The 16,466-nt window shown below is 44.7% G+C and overlaps 1 protein-coding gene across 7 annotated transcripts in view; it reads right to left on the reverse strand.

The window, feature by feature from the left end:
* The window catches only part of PCGF5 (polycomb group ring finger 5), a 158,451-nt gene that overhangs the window by 64,957 nt on the left and 77,028 nt on the right, over positions 1–16,466 (reverse strand). For all 7 annotated transcript variants that reach the window (XM_038744361.1, XM_038744360.1, XM_038744362.1 and 4 more), the window contains one exon: positions 3,313–3,409. In XM_038744361.1, coding sequence (XP_038600289.1) covers positions 3,313–3,409 — 97 coding nt within the window. The remainder of the gene's footprint in view (positions 1–3,312; positions 3,410–16,466) is intronic.

Consider the following 16,466-nt stretch of genomic DNA (forward strand, 5'->3'; position numbering starts at 1 on the left):
TGACAGAGAAGGGAGTGGAAGAAGAAGAAAGGAGGGCTTAGGGAAGGCCTCTTGGAGGAGATAATAAGAATAATAATGATAATGATAATAATAATAATAATGGCATTTATTAAGCACTTACTATGTGCAAAGCACTGTTCTAAGCACTGGGGAGGTTACAAGATGATCAGGTTATCCCACAGGGGGCTCACAGTCTTAATCCCCATTTTACAGATGAGGTTACCGAGGCACAGAGAAGTTAACCTTCAGGTTGTCCCATGGGGGGCTCACGGTCTTCATCCCCATTTTACAGACGAAGTAACTGAGGCACAGAGAAGTTAAGTGACTTGCCCAAAGTCACACAGCTGACAATTGGTGGAGCCGGGATTTGAACCCCTGACCTCTGACTCCAAAGCCCGCGCTCTTTCCACTGAGCCACGAGATGTACCTTCAATAAGGCTTTACAGTCTAAGAGATGGGGGAGCTTTTGGCTTTCTCTCTCTAGGTCCTTGTCTTCCCTCACTATTCATCTTTCACTTTCCTCTCATAGGTCGTAATGTTCGCTACTTAGTCCTGGACTACGTAATGTTTGTCACCGCGGATCACGAACTGAGGACTCAAAGAGGCACAGAAACCACAAAGAAGCAACTCTGGGGACTTTGAAGTGGCAAGAGAAGCAGTCTGGCCTAGGGGATAGAAGCATGGGCCTGCGAATCAGAAAGACTTGGGTTCTAATCCCAGTTTGCCCATTTGTCTGCTGGGTGACCCTCGGCAAGTCACTTCACTTCTCTGGGCCTCCATTACCTCATCTGTAAAATGGGAATTAAGGCCCCATGTGCTGTATCCAACCCGATTATCTCGTATCTACCCCAGCAATTAGTACAGTGCCTTGCACATAATGAGCACTTAAAAACAACTTAAAAAAAAGACTTAGAGGATAAATAAAAGAAATGGAGTAGAGGGTAAGCTGCTAAATCAGAAGCTGTGCCTTTTCCAGAACAGGGTATGTCTGGGAACACCAATTTCTCCGCACCGCATGCCACTGGACCCCATGTGTGCTGCAACGCAGTCTCTAGCTTCAGATTTAATCATCTGTTTAATGATGCCAATGTTCCTTTTACATGACTAAAAATGATTAAAGTACATTATTTTCTGGAACATAAAGGAAGCCTACAACGTATAATATCCCGACCATGGTGCTAAAGCTGCCTGAACTGCTGGTGTAACTCTTTTTTGTTTTCATCTTCCTCTTTCCTACTTCTATACTTCAAAACGTCGTTAGCCAAGACAGGCCTATTTCCTGCTTCAACTTAACAGAAAATTACTTTGAATCAATGAATCAATCAATGGTATTTATTGAGGGATTACTGTTTGCAGAGCACTGCACTAGCAGTTGGGAGAGTCCAATATAACAGAGCTGGTAGCCACTTTCCCTGCCCACAACAAGCTTAGAGACTAGAGGGTTTATTATGGCTACCATGTGTGTACAGAGAAGCAGCGTGGCTCAGTGGAAAGAGCCCGGGATTGGGAGTCAGAGGTTATGGGTTCTAATCTCAGCTCCAGTGTTTGTCAGCTGTGTGACTTTCTGCAAGTCACTTAACTTCTCTGTGCCTCAGTTCCCTCATCTGTCAAATGTGGATTAAGACTGGGAGCCCCACGTGGGACAACCTGATTACCTTGCATCCCCCCCAGGGCTTAGAACAGTGCTTGGCACATAGTAAGCGCTTAACAAATACCGTCATTATTATTATTATTATTATTATTATTATTATTTTCAATAAGCTTTACACAGATGCACGGCTCCCAGGAGACTAAGCACTAACACTGACCATCGGGAGATTTGGACTTTGACCCCGGTTTTGCCCGCAGCTGGCTCACGAGGGCAAAGATGGCACTTCACGGTGGGATTCCCTGCCCTGCCCGCCTCCTGGCTCTTCGCACTCCATGCCCCACTGGGAACACTACCGGTACAAAGGACAGACCGCAAGTTGTGCTGTGCAAACAACTACCATTAAAATCAATTCCTCCGTGCAGAGTCTCGGCTGTGGAGTCTCCGGACTGACTTTTAGACTGTGAGCCCTCTGTTGGGTAGGGACTGTCTCTATATGTTGCCAACTTGTACTTCCCAAGCGCTTAGTACAGTGCTCTGCACACAGTAAGTGCTCAATAAATACGATTGATTGATTGACACAACTGCGGCTCCTGGCTGGAGACTCCATCATCACACCCACCCGCAATATAATGATAATGGTATTTGCTGAGCGCTTACTACGTGTCAAGCACTGTTCTAAGCACTGGGGTAGATACAAGCTAATCAGGTTGGACACAGTCCCTGTCCCACATGGGGCTCACAGTCTTAATCCCCATTTTACAGATGAGGTAACTGAGGCCCAGGGAAGTGAAATGAATTGTCCAAGCACTCACGGCAAACAAGTGGTGGAGCCGGGATTAGAACCCAGGTCTTTCCTCTAACCACTAAGCCGTGCTGCTTCATGCTATGTGAGTTTGGATCATCATCATCAATCGTATTTATTGAGCGCTTACTATGTGCAGAGCACTGTACTAAGCGCTTGGGAAGTACAAATTGGCAACAGATAGAGACAGTCCCTACCCAACAGTGGGCTCACAGTCTAAGACGTGTATTAGGTTTGGGCAGTTACATTTTTTTTAATAGATGCATAATGAATCTAATTAAAATGTAATCTTACTCTATTCAGGAGTGAGAGGCAATGGTAGGGGAAAATATAAACTGCAGAAATAATACTAAGGTATCAACTACTTATTATAGTAGAAATACAAAAGCCTCTAAGAAATCACAATGAAAACTGTGCAGATCACTTTGAATAGTTGCTTTGAAATTAACAACCAGCAACCATTCTGTTGCATTTCAAAATTAATAAAGTACTTGTGAGTATATAAATGCTTAGTACAGTGTTTTGCATTCAGTAGGTACTCAAAAAGAAGACTGGATGATGATAGTAATTAAAGGAGGAAATGTTGGAGAATGATAAGGCAAAAAGCCAAATTTTAATATCTTAAGAACAGCAATTACATTACTTTAAAAATGGGGCTTTGGGCGTGCGCAACTTGGCTCTCCAATTCTCTATTAAAAAACATACTTTGACAAAATAAACAAAATATAAGAAAAAATAAAAAGCGATGTACGAATCCTCATGAAAGAAGCTTGCTGTGGGCTCTGCAAATAGTAAGTGCCTAAAATATACTTATAAAAGCAGGTGACAATTTCAGAATTTCTCATGCAAACAATTTTACCAAATGAAGCTAACACTTTATTTCAGTAAACTGAAGGTTGATTAACATGAATTCACTTACCGTAACATTTCTAATGGATTTGTCTCATGCACCTGATTACCACACCTTGGGCAGTCATTACTGTCTTCAAAGTGCTGGACAATACAAGTCTTACAAACTGGAAGAAAGAAGTTTATGGCAGAGAGAGAAAAAAAAAAATCAATGATGGAAATTTTGTTTGATCTAAAACTAGTACAAATCTTTACCATCACTTTCACCAAAAAGTGGAACTAAAATTAAGTGAAAAATGTACTTAATGACCCAAGTCACTTACTGCTTCCTTTAATGATAAATGAGGAAAATCAGACTAACTGATAAATAGAAGTTTTCCCATTTCCATTCAGATCTCTGAAGTGGCAGCTTTAGCATCATCAGTAGGAAGTAGGAAAGCAGGCTTCAGAGGATGTGCTATTTCAGGTTTACCTGACGAGTGACATCGGCATTTCTGATCGGTAGAAACTTCGTAAACAGGAATCAGCACGAAGAAGGAAATTGTCATTATGGCTCGGTTTGCAGAGGGTGAGTTTTTGGAAGTTACGCCTCACCAGAGCAGAGCTTTCCGCGACTAAGCCCTGATTTCCCCTCCTCCCCTCTCCCTTCTGCCTCACCCTTGCCCTTGGATTTGAACTCTTTATTCACCCCAACCTCAGCCCCACAGCACTTTTGTCTATATCCATCATTTCTTCATTTATATTAATGTCTGTCTCTCCCGGTCGACTGTAAGCTCCTTGTGGACTGGGAATATGTCTACTATCTTTGTTACACTGGAGTCTCCCAAACTTGGGACAGTGTTCTCCACACAGTAAGTGCTCAATAAATATGATTGACTGTTTTTGAGAGCATGCTCTTTTTAAGAATTTCAATTTTGGCCCAGTATATATGTACATATGTTTGTACATATTTATTACTCTATTTATTTATTTATTTATTTTGTACATATCTATTCTATTTATTTTATTTTGTTAGTATGTTTGGTTTTGTCTCCCCCTTTTAGACTGTGAGCCCACTGTTGGGTAGGGACTGTCTCTATATGTTGCCAATTTGTACTTCCCAAGCGCTTAGTACAGTGCTCTGCACACAGTAAGCGCTCAATAAGTACGATTGATGATGATGATGATGATCAAAATAGAACAAATCTAATGCCCTCCCTCCCCACATCTGCCAAGCTAGCTCTCTTCCTCCCTTCAAGGCCCTACTGAGAGCTCACCTCCTCCAGGAGGCCTTCCCAGACTGAGCCCCCTCCTTCCTCTCCTCCTCCTCCATCCCCCCGCCTTACCTCCTTCCCTTCCCCACAGCACCTGTATATATGTATATATCTTTGTATGTAATTATTACTCTATTTATTTATTTTACTTGTACATATCTATTCTATTTATTTTATTTTGTTAATATGTTTTGTTTTGTTCTCTGTCTCCCCCCTCTAGACTGTGAGCCCACTGTTGGGTAGGGACCGTCTCTATACGTTGCCAACTTGTACTTCCCAAGCGCTTAGTACAGTGTTCTGCACACAGTAAGCGCTCAATAAATACGATTGATTGATTGATTGATTGATTAATGCCCGTGGGGTTGTACCACTCAGACCAAATTAACATTTCTGGAGCCCCACTTCACTCTTCTGGCCTTCAGGGGGGCATGAGATTCATGGGAACCAAGAGGATCATGGAATTGGCATGCTCCCTGATAATGAAAACCAATTTGAAAATGTTCCTCTCACCCACCCTGTCCCGTTCCTTACCTTTCACCTTCCTGCCACTCTGGGTACTAAAGCGATCCGCAGAGAATGTCAGCAGGCCAACAGCAATATGGGCCTACTGGCAATCAACCAGGTGCACTCAATCAATCAATGGTATTTATTGGGTGCTTAATTAGAGCAGAGCACAGTACTAAGCGCCTGAGAGAGTACAATACAACAGAATTAGCAGACACATTCCCAGCCCACAACGAGCTAACTCCCAAGCTAATCAGAAGGCCAGCCTGAGGAAGAATGTCAACACTAAAATCATTCCATTTGTACACTAATTGGTTACACAATTAGCCCATTTAGTTGCACCAAAAAAATGTAGTGGCTGAAAATCACTAGCTGTTGAAAAACCCTAATTCAGAAAACAAATCATTTTCACATGCAAGTAGTCATCTCCTTTTCTCTATTCAGGAGTCTAAGGATCTCACCCTTTCCAAAATTTGGACCTGGAAGACATTTTATGTCCCAAGTTAGCAAAAACACTTATCTAGTACAAATAACTGCAACTTAATATGACACCTCGTTAATTTCCAAGTGTAAAAAGCAGGAACAACCCGTGCTGCCCCTATACATGACTGGTTATTTTCCTTCAGTGCCAATGGTACTCTTATTGATAATAAATGAGGACACACTTGACTAAAAAAAGGTCTTAAACATTAATTAGCTTCCTTTCCTCTGTTGAACGTTCATCACAAGGAGCATTTGTAATGCTTTGAAGATTAAATCACCATAGTTTCTGCTACGGCACTTTAAAAATCTACCCAGTCCCCCTCTGCATTGGTGCCAAATGCCAGCTGACGGCCAATTTGTGCAGAAGTTAAGGCTGGTCGGGGGTCAGATATTACACCAAACGGTTTGGCCTTCGGTTGACCCGTTACCCCCCTGGTCCTGATAGGGCACCAGACACTTTTATTCCCGATTTTTTATTTTCGGCACCAGGCCTCAGAGTGCCACAGCTAATTAACTTGCCCCTACCCCAGAGCTTAGAACAGTGTTTGACACATAACAAGCCCTTAGCAAATAGCATAAAATAATAATAATAATAATGGTGGTATTTGTTAAGCGCTTACTCTGTGCAAAGCACTGTTCTAAGCGCTGGGGGGATACAAGGTGATCAGGTTGTCCCACTTGGGGCTCACAGTCTTAATCCCCATTTTGCAGATGAGGTAACTGGGGCACAGAGAAGTTAAGTGGCTTGTCCAAGGTCACACAGCTGACAAGCAGCGTGGCTCAGTGGAAAGAGCACGGGTTTTGGAGTCAGAGGTCATGGGTTCAAATCCCGGGTCCGCCAATTGTCAGCTGTGTGACTTTGGGCAAGTCACTTAACTTCTCTGTGCCTCATCTGTAAAATGGGGACGAAGACTGTGAGCCTCCCGTGGGACACCCTGATCACCTTGTAACCTCACCAGCACTTAGAACAGTGCTTTGCACATAGTAAGCGCTTCATAAATGCCATCATTATTATTATTATAAGTGGTGGAGCCGGGATTCGACCCATGACCTCTGACTCCCAAGCCTGCGTTCTTGCCACTGAGCCACGCTAAACGCACGCTACACTGGACCCAGACCTGGGAGCATAACGTAAAGGCTCTGGAGCGACTGGGAAGGTAAAAGCAAGCAAAAACTTGCTGGCATCAAGCAAAAACTCCTCACCCTTGGCTTCAAGGCTGTCCATCCCCTCGCCCCCTCCTACCTCACCTCCCTTCTCTCCTTCTACAGCCCAGCGCACACTCTCTGCTCCTCTGCCGCTAACCTCCTCACTGGGCCTCGTTCTCACCTGTCCCACCATCGACCACTGGCCCACGTCCTTCCCCTGGCCTGGAATGCTCTCCGTCCACACATCCACCAAGCTAGCTCTCTTCCTCCCTTCAAAGCCCTACTGAAAGCTCACTTCCTCCAGGAGGCCTTCCCAGACTGAGCCCCCCTTTTCCTCTGCTCCTCCTCCCCTCCCCATTGCCCCGTCTCCCTCCCTCTGGTCTACCCCCTCCCCACCCCAAAGCACTTGTGTATATATGTGAAAATGTATTATTCTCTTTATTTTATTAATGATGAGTATATATAACTCTATTTATATTAATGCTATTGATGCCTGTCTACTTGTTTTGTTGTCTGTCTCCCCCTTTCAAGAATTTGAGCCCACTGTTAGGTAGGGATTGTCTCTATCTGTTGCCAATTTGTACTTTCCAAGCGCTTAGTACAGTGCTCTGCATACAGTCAGCGCTCAATAAATACGATTGATTGACTGTCTCTATATGTTGCCAACTTGCACTTCCCAAGCACTTAGTACAGTGCTCTGCACACAGTAGGTGCTTAATAAATACAATTGAATGAATGAATAAATGAATGAAAGGTCTCAGTATCCTGGGGGAGCGTAGTGGATAGAGCACGAGCCCGGGAGGCAGAAGGTCATGGGTTCCAATCCCGGTGCTGCCACTTGTCCGCTGTGTGACCTTGGGTAAGTCACTTCACTTCTCTGGGCCTCAGTTATCTCATCTGTAAAATGGAGGTTGAGACTGCGAGTCTTATATAGAACAGGGTCTGTGTCCAACTCAATTTGCTTGTATCTGCTCCAGTGTTTAGTGCCTGGCACACTGTAAGTGCTTACCAAATAACATTATTATTATTATTATTGTTATTAAATGCTCTAGATCCAGATCAAGCAAATTTCCACAAAATGGCAAACACCTGATGTCATCAGGTAGGATGAATGACATCATGGGCATCTCAGAGCCCATTTACTCTTACTATTATTATTATTATTCTCATTATTACTATTATATTTAAGCACTTACTCTGTGTCAACACTGTTCATTCATTCATTCATTCATTAAATCGTATTTATTGAGCACTTACTGTGTGCAGAGCACTGTACTAAGCACTTGGGAAGTATAATTCAGCAGCAAATAGAGACAATTCCTACCCACAACGGTTCTAAGCACTAGGGTAGAAGCAAGTTATTCACATCAGATACAGTCTCTGGCCCTCATGGGGCTTATTTATTCTGACGACTTGACCACATGTTTTGTTTTGTTGTCTGTCTCCCCCTTCTAGACTGTGAGCCCACTGTTGGGTAGGGACCGTCTCTATATGTTGCCAACTTGTACTGCCCAAGCACTTAGTACAGTGCTCTGCACACAGTAAGTGCTCAATAAATATGAATGAATGAATGAATGAATAGGAGGAAGCACAGGCATTGAATTCCCATTTTAGGGATAAAGAAACTGAGGCACAGAGAAGTCAAGTGACTTGGCCAAGGTCACACAGCAGGCAAGTGATGGAGCTGGCATTAGCGCCCAGGTCTTCTGACTCCCAGGCTCCAATTTACTATTGGAGTAGCATCACTAGCCCCTGTAGATAATAATAATGATGGCATTTGTTAAGCGCTTACTATGTGCCAAGCACTGTTCTAAGCGCTGGACTACTCACCCTCTGGGCTCTCCGGTTATATGCAACCGCTTCTCCCAGCAACACATCACACTGGATCTCAAACTGGCTCACGTTGTCATGAGAATGTTCCCTAACTCCCTAACAGCACTGTAACCAAAAACGTGTAATGAAAAACAAGCCCCACGGCCAAACTGAGGGAATCAATAAAGTACTCATCAAATTTACATTCCAATTCTTAACACGCAATATGACAAAAAGCTCATTCTGAAAGTAATAAAACAAAATGAGAGTTAATCTTCGGTATTGCTCAATCCATATTATAACTAAATGCTACCCAGCATTTTTTAAGCGCTTAGTACAGTGCTCTGCACACAGTAAGCGCTCAATAAATACAATTGATTGATTTTAACAGTAGTGGAATACCCTACCTCCTTCTCACTCAGTCAATCAATCAACTGTATTTACTGAGTGCTTCCTCTGTGGAAAGCATTATACTAAGCACTTGGGATAATATAATATAACAGTTGGTAGACACGTTCCATGCCCACAGTGCAGACTCACTGTGGGCAGGGAATGTCTGTTTATGGTTGTATTGTACTCTCCCAAGGGCTTAATACAGTGCTATACACACAGTAAGCGCTCAATAAATACAATTGAATGAATGAACGAGATTACAGTCTAGACAGAGAGAGAGTCACTCCTGCAGAGAAGCAGGAAAGAGTAAGGGTTTAGGAGTCAGAGGACCTGGGTTCTAATCCCAGCCCTGCCACTTGTCTTCTGTGTGACTTTGGGCAAGTTATTTAACTTCTCTGTGTCAGTTCCCTCATCTGCAAAGTGAGGATTCAATACCTAATCTCCCTCCTACTTACAGTGTGAGCCACAAGCGGGAGCTGATTATCTTTATCAACCTAATACAGGGCTTGGCACAAAGTAAGGGCTTAGCAAATACCATTCACACATGTGTGTATATATATACACGTGTATGTGTGTGTGTGACCTTGGGCAAGTCATTTAACTTCTCTGGGCCTTAGTTACTTCCTTCTGTAAAATGAAGATCAAGACTGAGAGCCCCATGTGGGACAGGGACTGTCTCCAACCTGATTACCTTATACCTATCCCAGTGCTTAGAACACTGCTGGGCACATAGTTACCACAATTATTACTATTATTTATTATATACCCCCCCACATATATTTATATATCTTCCTATTTACCCACACAACATGTCACACACTCACCCACCCACTCAGCTACGTCCTCAACCTGCACACTCGGTTGTTGTCCCCCATACTGACGGATGAAGAAACTGCGGCACAGAGAAGCTAAGCAACTAGCCCAAGTTCTCCCAGCAGGCAAATGGCAGAGTACGCATGAGCCCCCCGAGCCTCCTGACTCCTGTTTCCTGCTTCTCAGCACAAAGCCACGCTGCCTTTTTAATCAACGGAAATATGTTCGGCACTTCACTTTTTCCAAGAGTTTTTCAATAATTAGTTATTTCTAATATCCCTAAAACATTTTGCTCTTGGCTCTATTTTGCATTTATTCATTCATTCATTTGTACTTATTGAGTGTTTACCGTGTGCAAGGCACTGCACTAAGCGCTCGGAGAGTACAATATAACAATAAAAGGACACATTCCCTGCCCACAACAAGCTTACAGTCTAGAGGAGGAGATAGTCATTAATTTCTAATCTCAGCTCCACCACATGTCTGCTATGTGACCCTAGGCAAGTCACTTCTCTGAGCCTTAGTTACCTCATCTGCAAAATGGGGATTAAGACTGTGAGCCCCATATGGAGCAGGGATTGTGTCTAACCTTGTATCTGTCCCAGTGCTTAGTGTAGTGCCTGTCGCATAGGCGCCTAACGAATTCCAGATATAATAAATGAATTACAGATATGCGGGCGAGGAAAAAAAAAAGCCCTGAAAGGAAAGATAAATCATGAGAGTGGCATTACAAGGGGCAGAACATAGGGAATGCTGGGGTAGTTTGTTTTTTTTGGGGGGTAGGGGGGAATGGACAGCCCCAAGATAAGTCAATTGCCCTTCCTTACTAGAGGAGAAGGGGTTCCTGCTAGAAAAGTAGGTTACCCAAGGCCCCGCCACATAAAGCCGGTTCACGTCTCCCAGTCTGGGACACCCCTCCTTCTGGGGCCAACATTCTCCAGATGGGTCCCCTCTCCCTGGACAAACCACTCCAGGTGGTCAAAAAACCCAGCATGGCTTAGTGGCTACAGCCCAGGCCTGGGAGTCGGAAGGTCACGGGTTCTAATCCCAGCTAGACCCACTTGTCTGCTGTGTGACCTTGGGTAAGTCACTTCTTCTCTGGACCCTAGTTCTCTCATCTGTAAAATGAACATTAAGACCATGAGTCCCATGTGGGACATGGACAGTGTCCAACCTGATTACTCTGTATCTACCCCAGCACCTAGAGTCGGGCACATAGTAAGTGCTTAACCAATGACGTTTAAAAAATGCACAACAGATAGCTCGTCCTCCAGACAAGCTCATTGTCATCATCATCAATCGTATTTATTGAGCGCTTACTGTGTGCAGAGCACTGTACTAAGCGCTTGGGAAGTACAAATTGGCAACATATAGAGACAGTCCCTACCCAACAGTGGGCTCACAGTCTAAAAGGGGGAGACAGAGAACAAAACCAAAAATACTAACAAAATAAAATAAATAGAATAGATATGTACAAGTAAAATAAATAGAGTAATAAATATGTACAAACATAAATACATATATACAGGTGCTGTGGGGAAGGGAAGGAGGTAAGATGGGGGGATGGAGAGGGGGACGAGGGGGAGAGGAAGGAAGGGGCTCAGTCTGGGAAGGCCTCCTGGAGGAGGTGAGCTCTCAGCAGGGCCTTGAAGGGAGGAAGAGAGCTAGCTTGGCAGATGGGCAGACGGAGGGCATTCCAGGCCCGGGGGATGACGTGGGCCGGGGGTCGATGGCGGGGCAGGCGAGAACGAGGTACGGTGAGGAGATTAGCGGCAGAGGAGCGGAGGGTGCGGGCTGGGCTGGAGAAGGAGAGAAGGGAGGGGAGGTAGGAGGGGGCGAGGTGATGGAGAGCCTTGAAGCCCAGGGTGAGGAGTTTCTGCCTGATGCGCAGATTGATTGGTAGCCACTGGAGATTATTGAGGAGGGGAGTAATATGCCCCGAGCATTTCTGGACAAAGATAATCCGGGCAGCAGCATGAAGTATGGATTGAAGTGGAGAGAGACACGAGGATGGGAGATCAGAGAGAAGGCATTGTTGGACAGTGAACGTACGGACTCTGTTATATTGCACTCTCCAAGGTGCTTAGACAGTGCTCTGCACACGCTAAGTGCTCAATAAATACAATTGATTAGTATTATCCTATTATTATTATGACATCCCCTAAAACCAAACATGTTCAAAACTGAGTGCATTCTCCCCCACCGCCAACTTCTCCGTCCCTGAAAATTCCCTCAGCCTTCCCTAATCCCAATCCCCTTCTTCTGTCCTTCACATCTGGTGCAGCCCCAAGCCCGGTCACTTTTCCCCATTCCTTCCTGTGTACTCTGAGCTCGTGCCGGTTTGGTGGACTGCCAGGCTCTGGCCTCCCTGCCCCTGTAATAGACAGAGGACACCCAATAAACTTAATCCTCTTCGTGATAAAAATCAATCAATCGCCATCTCAGAAACTGACAGTGCCGCAGGTGCTCCTAAGATTATTAAAACGTCTTATGATAAACTTCAAAGTCCTCTTCCCATTTCCCTTGGCAGGTTGCCTGACTATTCCCTTCTATTACCCTCCATCTGGTACCCTCCACTCCAGGCAGAAATCACCCAATTCCCGTGCTCCAACCATCTCCACTGCCTCAATCACTCCCCCGTCCTCCTACGATAAACCAGATCCTGCCTTTCCTCCAACCCGATCGTTCAACACAACCCATCGCCAGACCTTTTTCTTTTCTTCATGGTATTTGTCAAGTGCTTACTATGGGCCAGGAGCTGTACTAAGCAATGGGTAGATACAAAGCAATCAGGTTGGACGTGGTCCCTGCCCCCCGTGGGGCTCACAGTCTTAATCCCCATTTTCCAGATGAGGTAACTGAGGCCCAGAGAAGTGACTTGTCCAAGGTCGCACAGCCAACAAGTGGTGGAGCCAGGATTAGAACTCAGGTCCTTCTGCCTCCAGGCCCGTGCTCCATCCACTAGGCAATGCTGCTCCTCAGTGCCTGGCTTATTGTTATTATTATGTGAGAGAAGTGATGGAGCTCTTGACTTTTCCAATCTCCCACTCTCCTGGCAGGGAGCGTGGGCAGGCTATCATCAGCAGCAGCAGCATCATCAATCGTATTTATTGAGCGCTTGCTGTGTGCAGAGCACTGTACTAAGCGCTTGGGAAGTTGGCAACATATAGAGACAGTCCCTACCCAACAGTGGGCTCACAGTCTAGAAGGGGGAGACAGAGAACAAAACCAAACATATTAACAAAATAAAATAAATAGAATAGATATGTACAGGTAAAAGAAATAGAGTAATAAATATGTACAAACATATATACATATATACAGGTGCTATGGGGAAGGGAAGGAGGTAAGATGGGGGGATGGGGAGGGGGAGGAGGGGGAGGCCCTCCTAGCTCCTTAACTCATGCAGCACTGCCACCACTGAGGCCAAGCAGTACAAGCCAAACGGAACCCGTTAGGGGGATCCAAATTCTGTAGCAGATTGGGGGTGGGGGGGGGATTCGCCTCTTGTTTCTATTATCCTCTACCCGCTGCCACTTTCCTCTCCCACTCTTCCCACCCAAAGCCACTCCTGCCTCCGTTGTCTTCTCTGGAGCGGTGTCCAGCACCTTCCCCTCTGCTCTCCTGCCAGCTCTGGAATCTAACTTCCTTGATCTTCTGGATGAGTTTTCCCCTCTCAGGGTCTCACCCGGAGAGTTTCCCGTACTGTACCAGCTTCGGCTACGGGAGGGAGACTCAAGCAGGGGCCTACCCATTCCATGCCTAGCTTGAGAAGTGGCTAGCGAGTGGAAGGCAATCTGCTACCCGTCAAAACTCACTTGTGCTGGACAGCAGCGGCATGGGAGAGAGTGGAGGGCTGAGACTCAAGTTTACTGTGCGGAAGGAGGCAATGGTACACCACTTTCGGATTTTGACCCAGAAAACTGTATAAATACACTACCAGAACGATTGCAGATGGAGGTGGGACATTCTGGGAGAGGTGGGTCCACGGCACCGCTATATGGGTCGGAGATGAAGGAGGCAATGGTACACCACTTTCGGATTTTGACCCAGAAAACTGTATAAATACACTACCAGAACGATTGCAGGTGGAGGTGGGACATTCTGGGAGAGGCAGGTCCACGGCACCACTATATGGGTCGGAGATGATTACACAGCATAAGATGAGATGAGGTTTGGGCAGCCGAAATGAAACAGGCTAAGTAAAACGGAAATTGACTGGGACTAAACTGTGTGTTCACATAGCTCGGGTGGCATTTCAGGTAGCAACAAGTTGTCCTATTTATTTACATGAGATTCAAATACTAGCATTTTTTATTCAGATTTTTTTCATCTGTTGGGTCTTCCCCGACCTTAGAATATAAGAAAAGTTCATAGGGGATGGAGAACTTTGTTATTGCTCTGGAACAGGAAAGCCGGGCTAGTCCTCTGGAACTCATAATGGCACTTTGTTGTCAATGAAGCAGCATGGCTTAGTGGAAAGAGGACGTGGGTTCCAATCCTGGCTCCACCATTTACAGCTGTGTGAATTTACAGCAAGCCACTTAACTTCTCTGGGCCTCAACTGCCTCATTTGTAAAATGGGGATTAAGAGTGTGAGCCCCACGTGGGCCAACCTGATTACCTTGAATCTACCCCAGCGCTTAAAAAGGTGCTTGGTACATAGTAAGTGCTTGACAAAGTGCTTAGTACAGTGCTCTGCACACAGTAAGCGCTCAATAAATACGATTGATGATTGATGACAAATATCATTTCTAGACTGTGAGCCCGTTGTTGGGTAGGGATTGTCTCTGTTGCGGAATTGTACTTTCCAAGTGCTTAGTACAGTGCTCTGCACACAGTAAGCACTCAATAAATATGATTGAATGAATGAATGAATGAATGAATGAATGGTATTTACTGAGTGCTTACTGTGTGTGGAGCACTGTACTAAATGCTTGGGAGAATACAACAGAGTTGGTAGACACATTTCCTGCCCAGAACAAACATGTAGTCTAAAGGGGTAGACAGACATTAATATAAATGATTTATAATATGTAATTTATAGATATGTACATAAGTTCTGTTAGTGCTGTAGGTGGGGCAAATAACAGATTCCAGCACTTGGTACGCCCAGTGAGTTCTCCAAAAATACTACATTAATCAAAGCAACTCTACAGCTTCCTTCTGTGGGTACACCTGAAATGCCCCAAGTCAAACTACTTGATTAAAACTTTAATAAATATAAATGAAATGCCTTAAACATCAATAAAGAAAATCTAGGAAGATTAGGACAACCAAAAGCAATATTTCTGTTCAAAGAGGCTAGCAATGTTATTTCTGTTGAAAACCGGGCCCTCAATTACTGAGGGAAAAAAATGGTATACCAGATTGCCTTGGGACCTAATTTGAGTATGCTCCAGTCTGTACGTGACAACTTAAGCATTTAAAGTGAACGAGAGGATAGGGTTTCCAGAAAGGTACGCTGAAGAGTTCAACCAGGAGAGCCCTAATTCAAATACATCTGAATATTTTTTCTTAGATTACCTACGACTGCCGGTAAAAATTCAGAGCTATCCTGGCTAAAGAGGATGACATCGGTTCAGCAGAAAGACAAAGAAAATGAAATTAATTTATTCAAATAAATGATTGCTGAAAGTAAGGAAAGCTGGGGTAACTTCTACTATATGTTAAATTCAGAAGTCAATTGTGATTGTATCTTTATCGGTTAAAAATAAACAGAGACCCTGACCAAAAATGGTACATGGGCAAGAGAGGAAATATGCAGTCTATCAATGATATTTATTGGGTGTTCACTGGGTGTAGAGCACTGTACTAAGTGCTTAGGAGAGTACAATACAACCGAGTCTGTAGACATGTTCCCTGCTCACTAGGAGCTTACAATCCAGTCAGTGGAAAGGGGAGCCCTCTCCACCCACGCCAAAGTGGACTGAAATAATACGGCGGCAGGAGTGGCCAAGCTGTGGCTCACGAGCTTCAGTCAATCAAACAATGGAATTTATTGAGCACTTACTCTGTGTACAGCACTGTAGTAAGCGCTTGGGAGAGTACAGTAAAAAGAATTAGCATGCCTGTTCCCTACCCACAATGAGCTTATGGTCTGGACACGATTCTTACAATCCCTCTAGACCGTAAACTCGTCTTGGGCAGGAAAAGTGTCTGCTTGTGAGCCCACTGTTGGGTAGGGACTGTATCTATATGTTGCCAACTTGTACTTCCCAAGTGCTTAGTACAGTGTTCTGCATACAGTAAGCACTCAATAAATACGATTGATTGATTGATTGATTGTATTGTACTGTCCCAAACGCTTACTAGAGTGTAATGCATATAGTGAGCGCTCAATAAATACAATTGGTTGAGTCTTCTTCCCACGCACAGCGTGTGTTTTCGTGGTTAAGAACACATTTTCAGAGCAGCGGGCTGCAGGATGCTGTAGTCCCCACCCTTCACCCTTCCTCACTCTTGGCTGCCTCCCCTCACCCCCGCCACACCCACTGATCAATCAATCACATTTATCGAGCACTTACTGTGTGCAGAGCACTGTACTAAGCCCTTGGGAGAGTACCACATAACAGAGTTGGCAGACACATTCCCTGCCCACCACTGACTTACATTCTAGAAGGGGAGACAGACATTTATATAACTAAAGAAATTACAGATATGTACAGAAGTGCTGTGGAGCTGAGGGAGGGGTGAATCATCATCATCATCAATCGTATTTATTGAGCACTTACTGTGTGCAGAGCACTGTACTAAGCGCTTGGGAAGTACAAGCTGGCAACATAGAGAGACAGTCCCTACCCAACAGTGGGCTCCCAGT

The sequence above is a fragment of the Tachyglossus aculeatus genome, chromosome 3 (assembly GCF_015852505.1).
Source record: "Tachyglossus aculeatus isolate mTacAcu1 chromosome 3, mTacAcu1.pri, whole genome shotgun sequence".
NCBI lineage: Eukaryota > Metazoa > Chordata > Mammalia > Monotremata > Tachyglossidae > Tachyglossus > Tachyglossus aculeatus.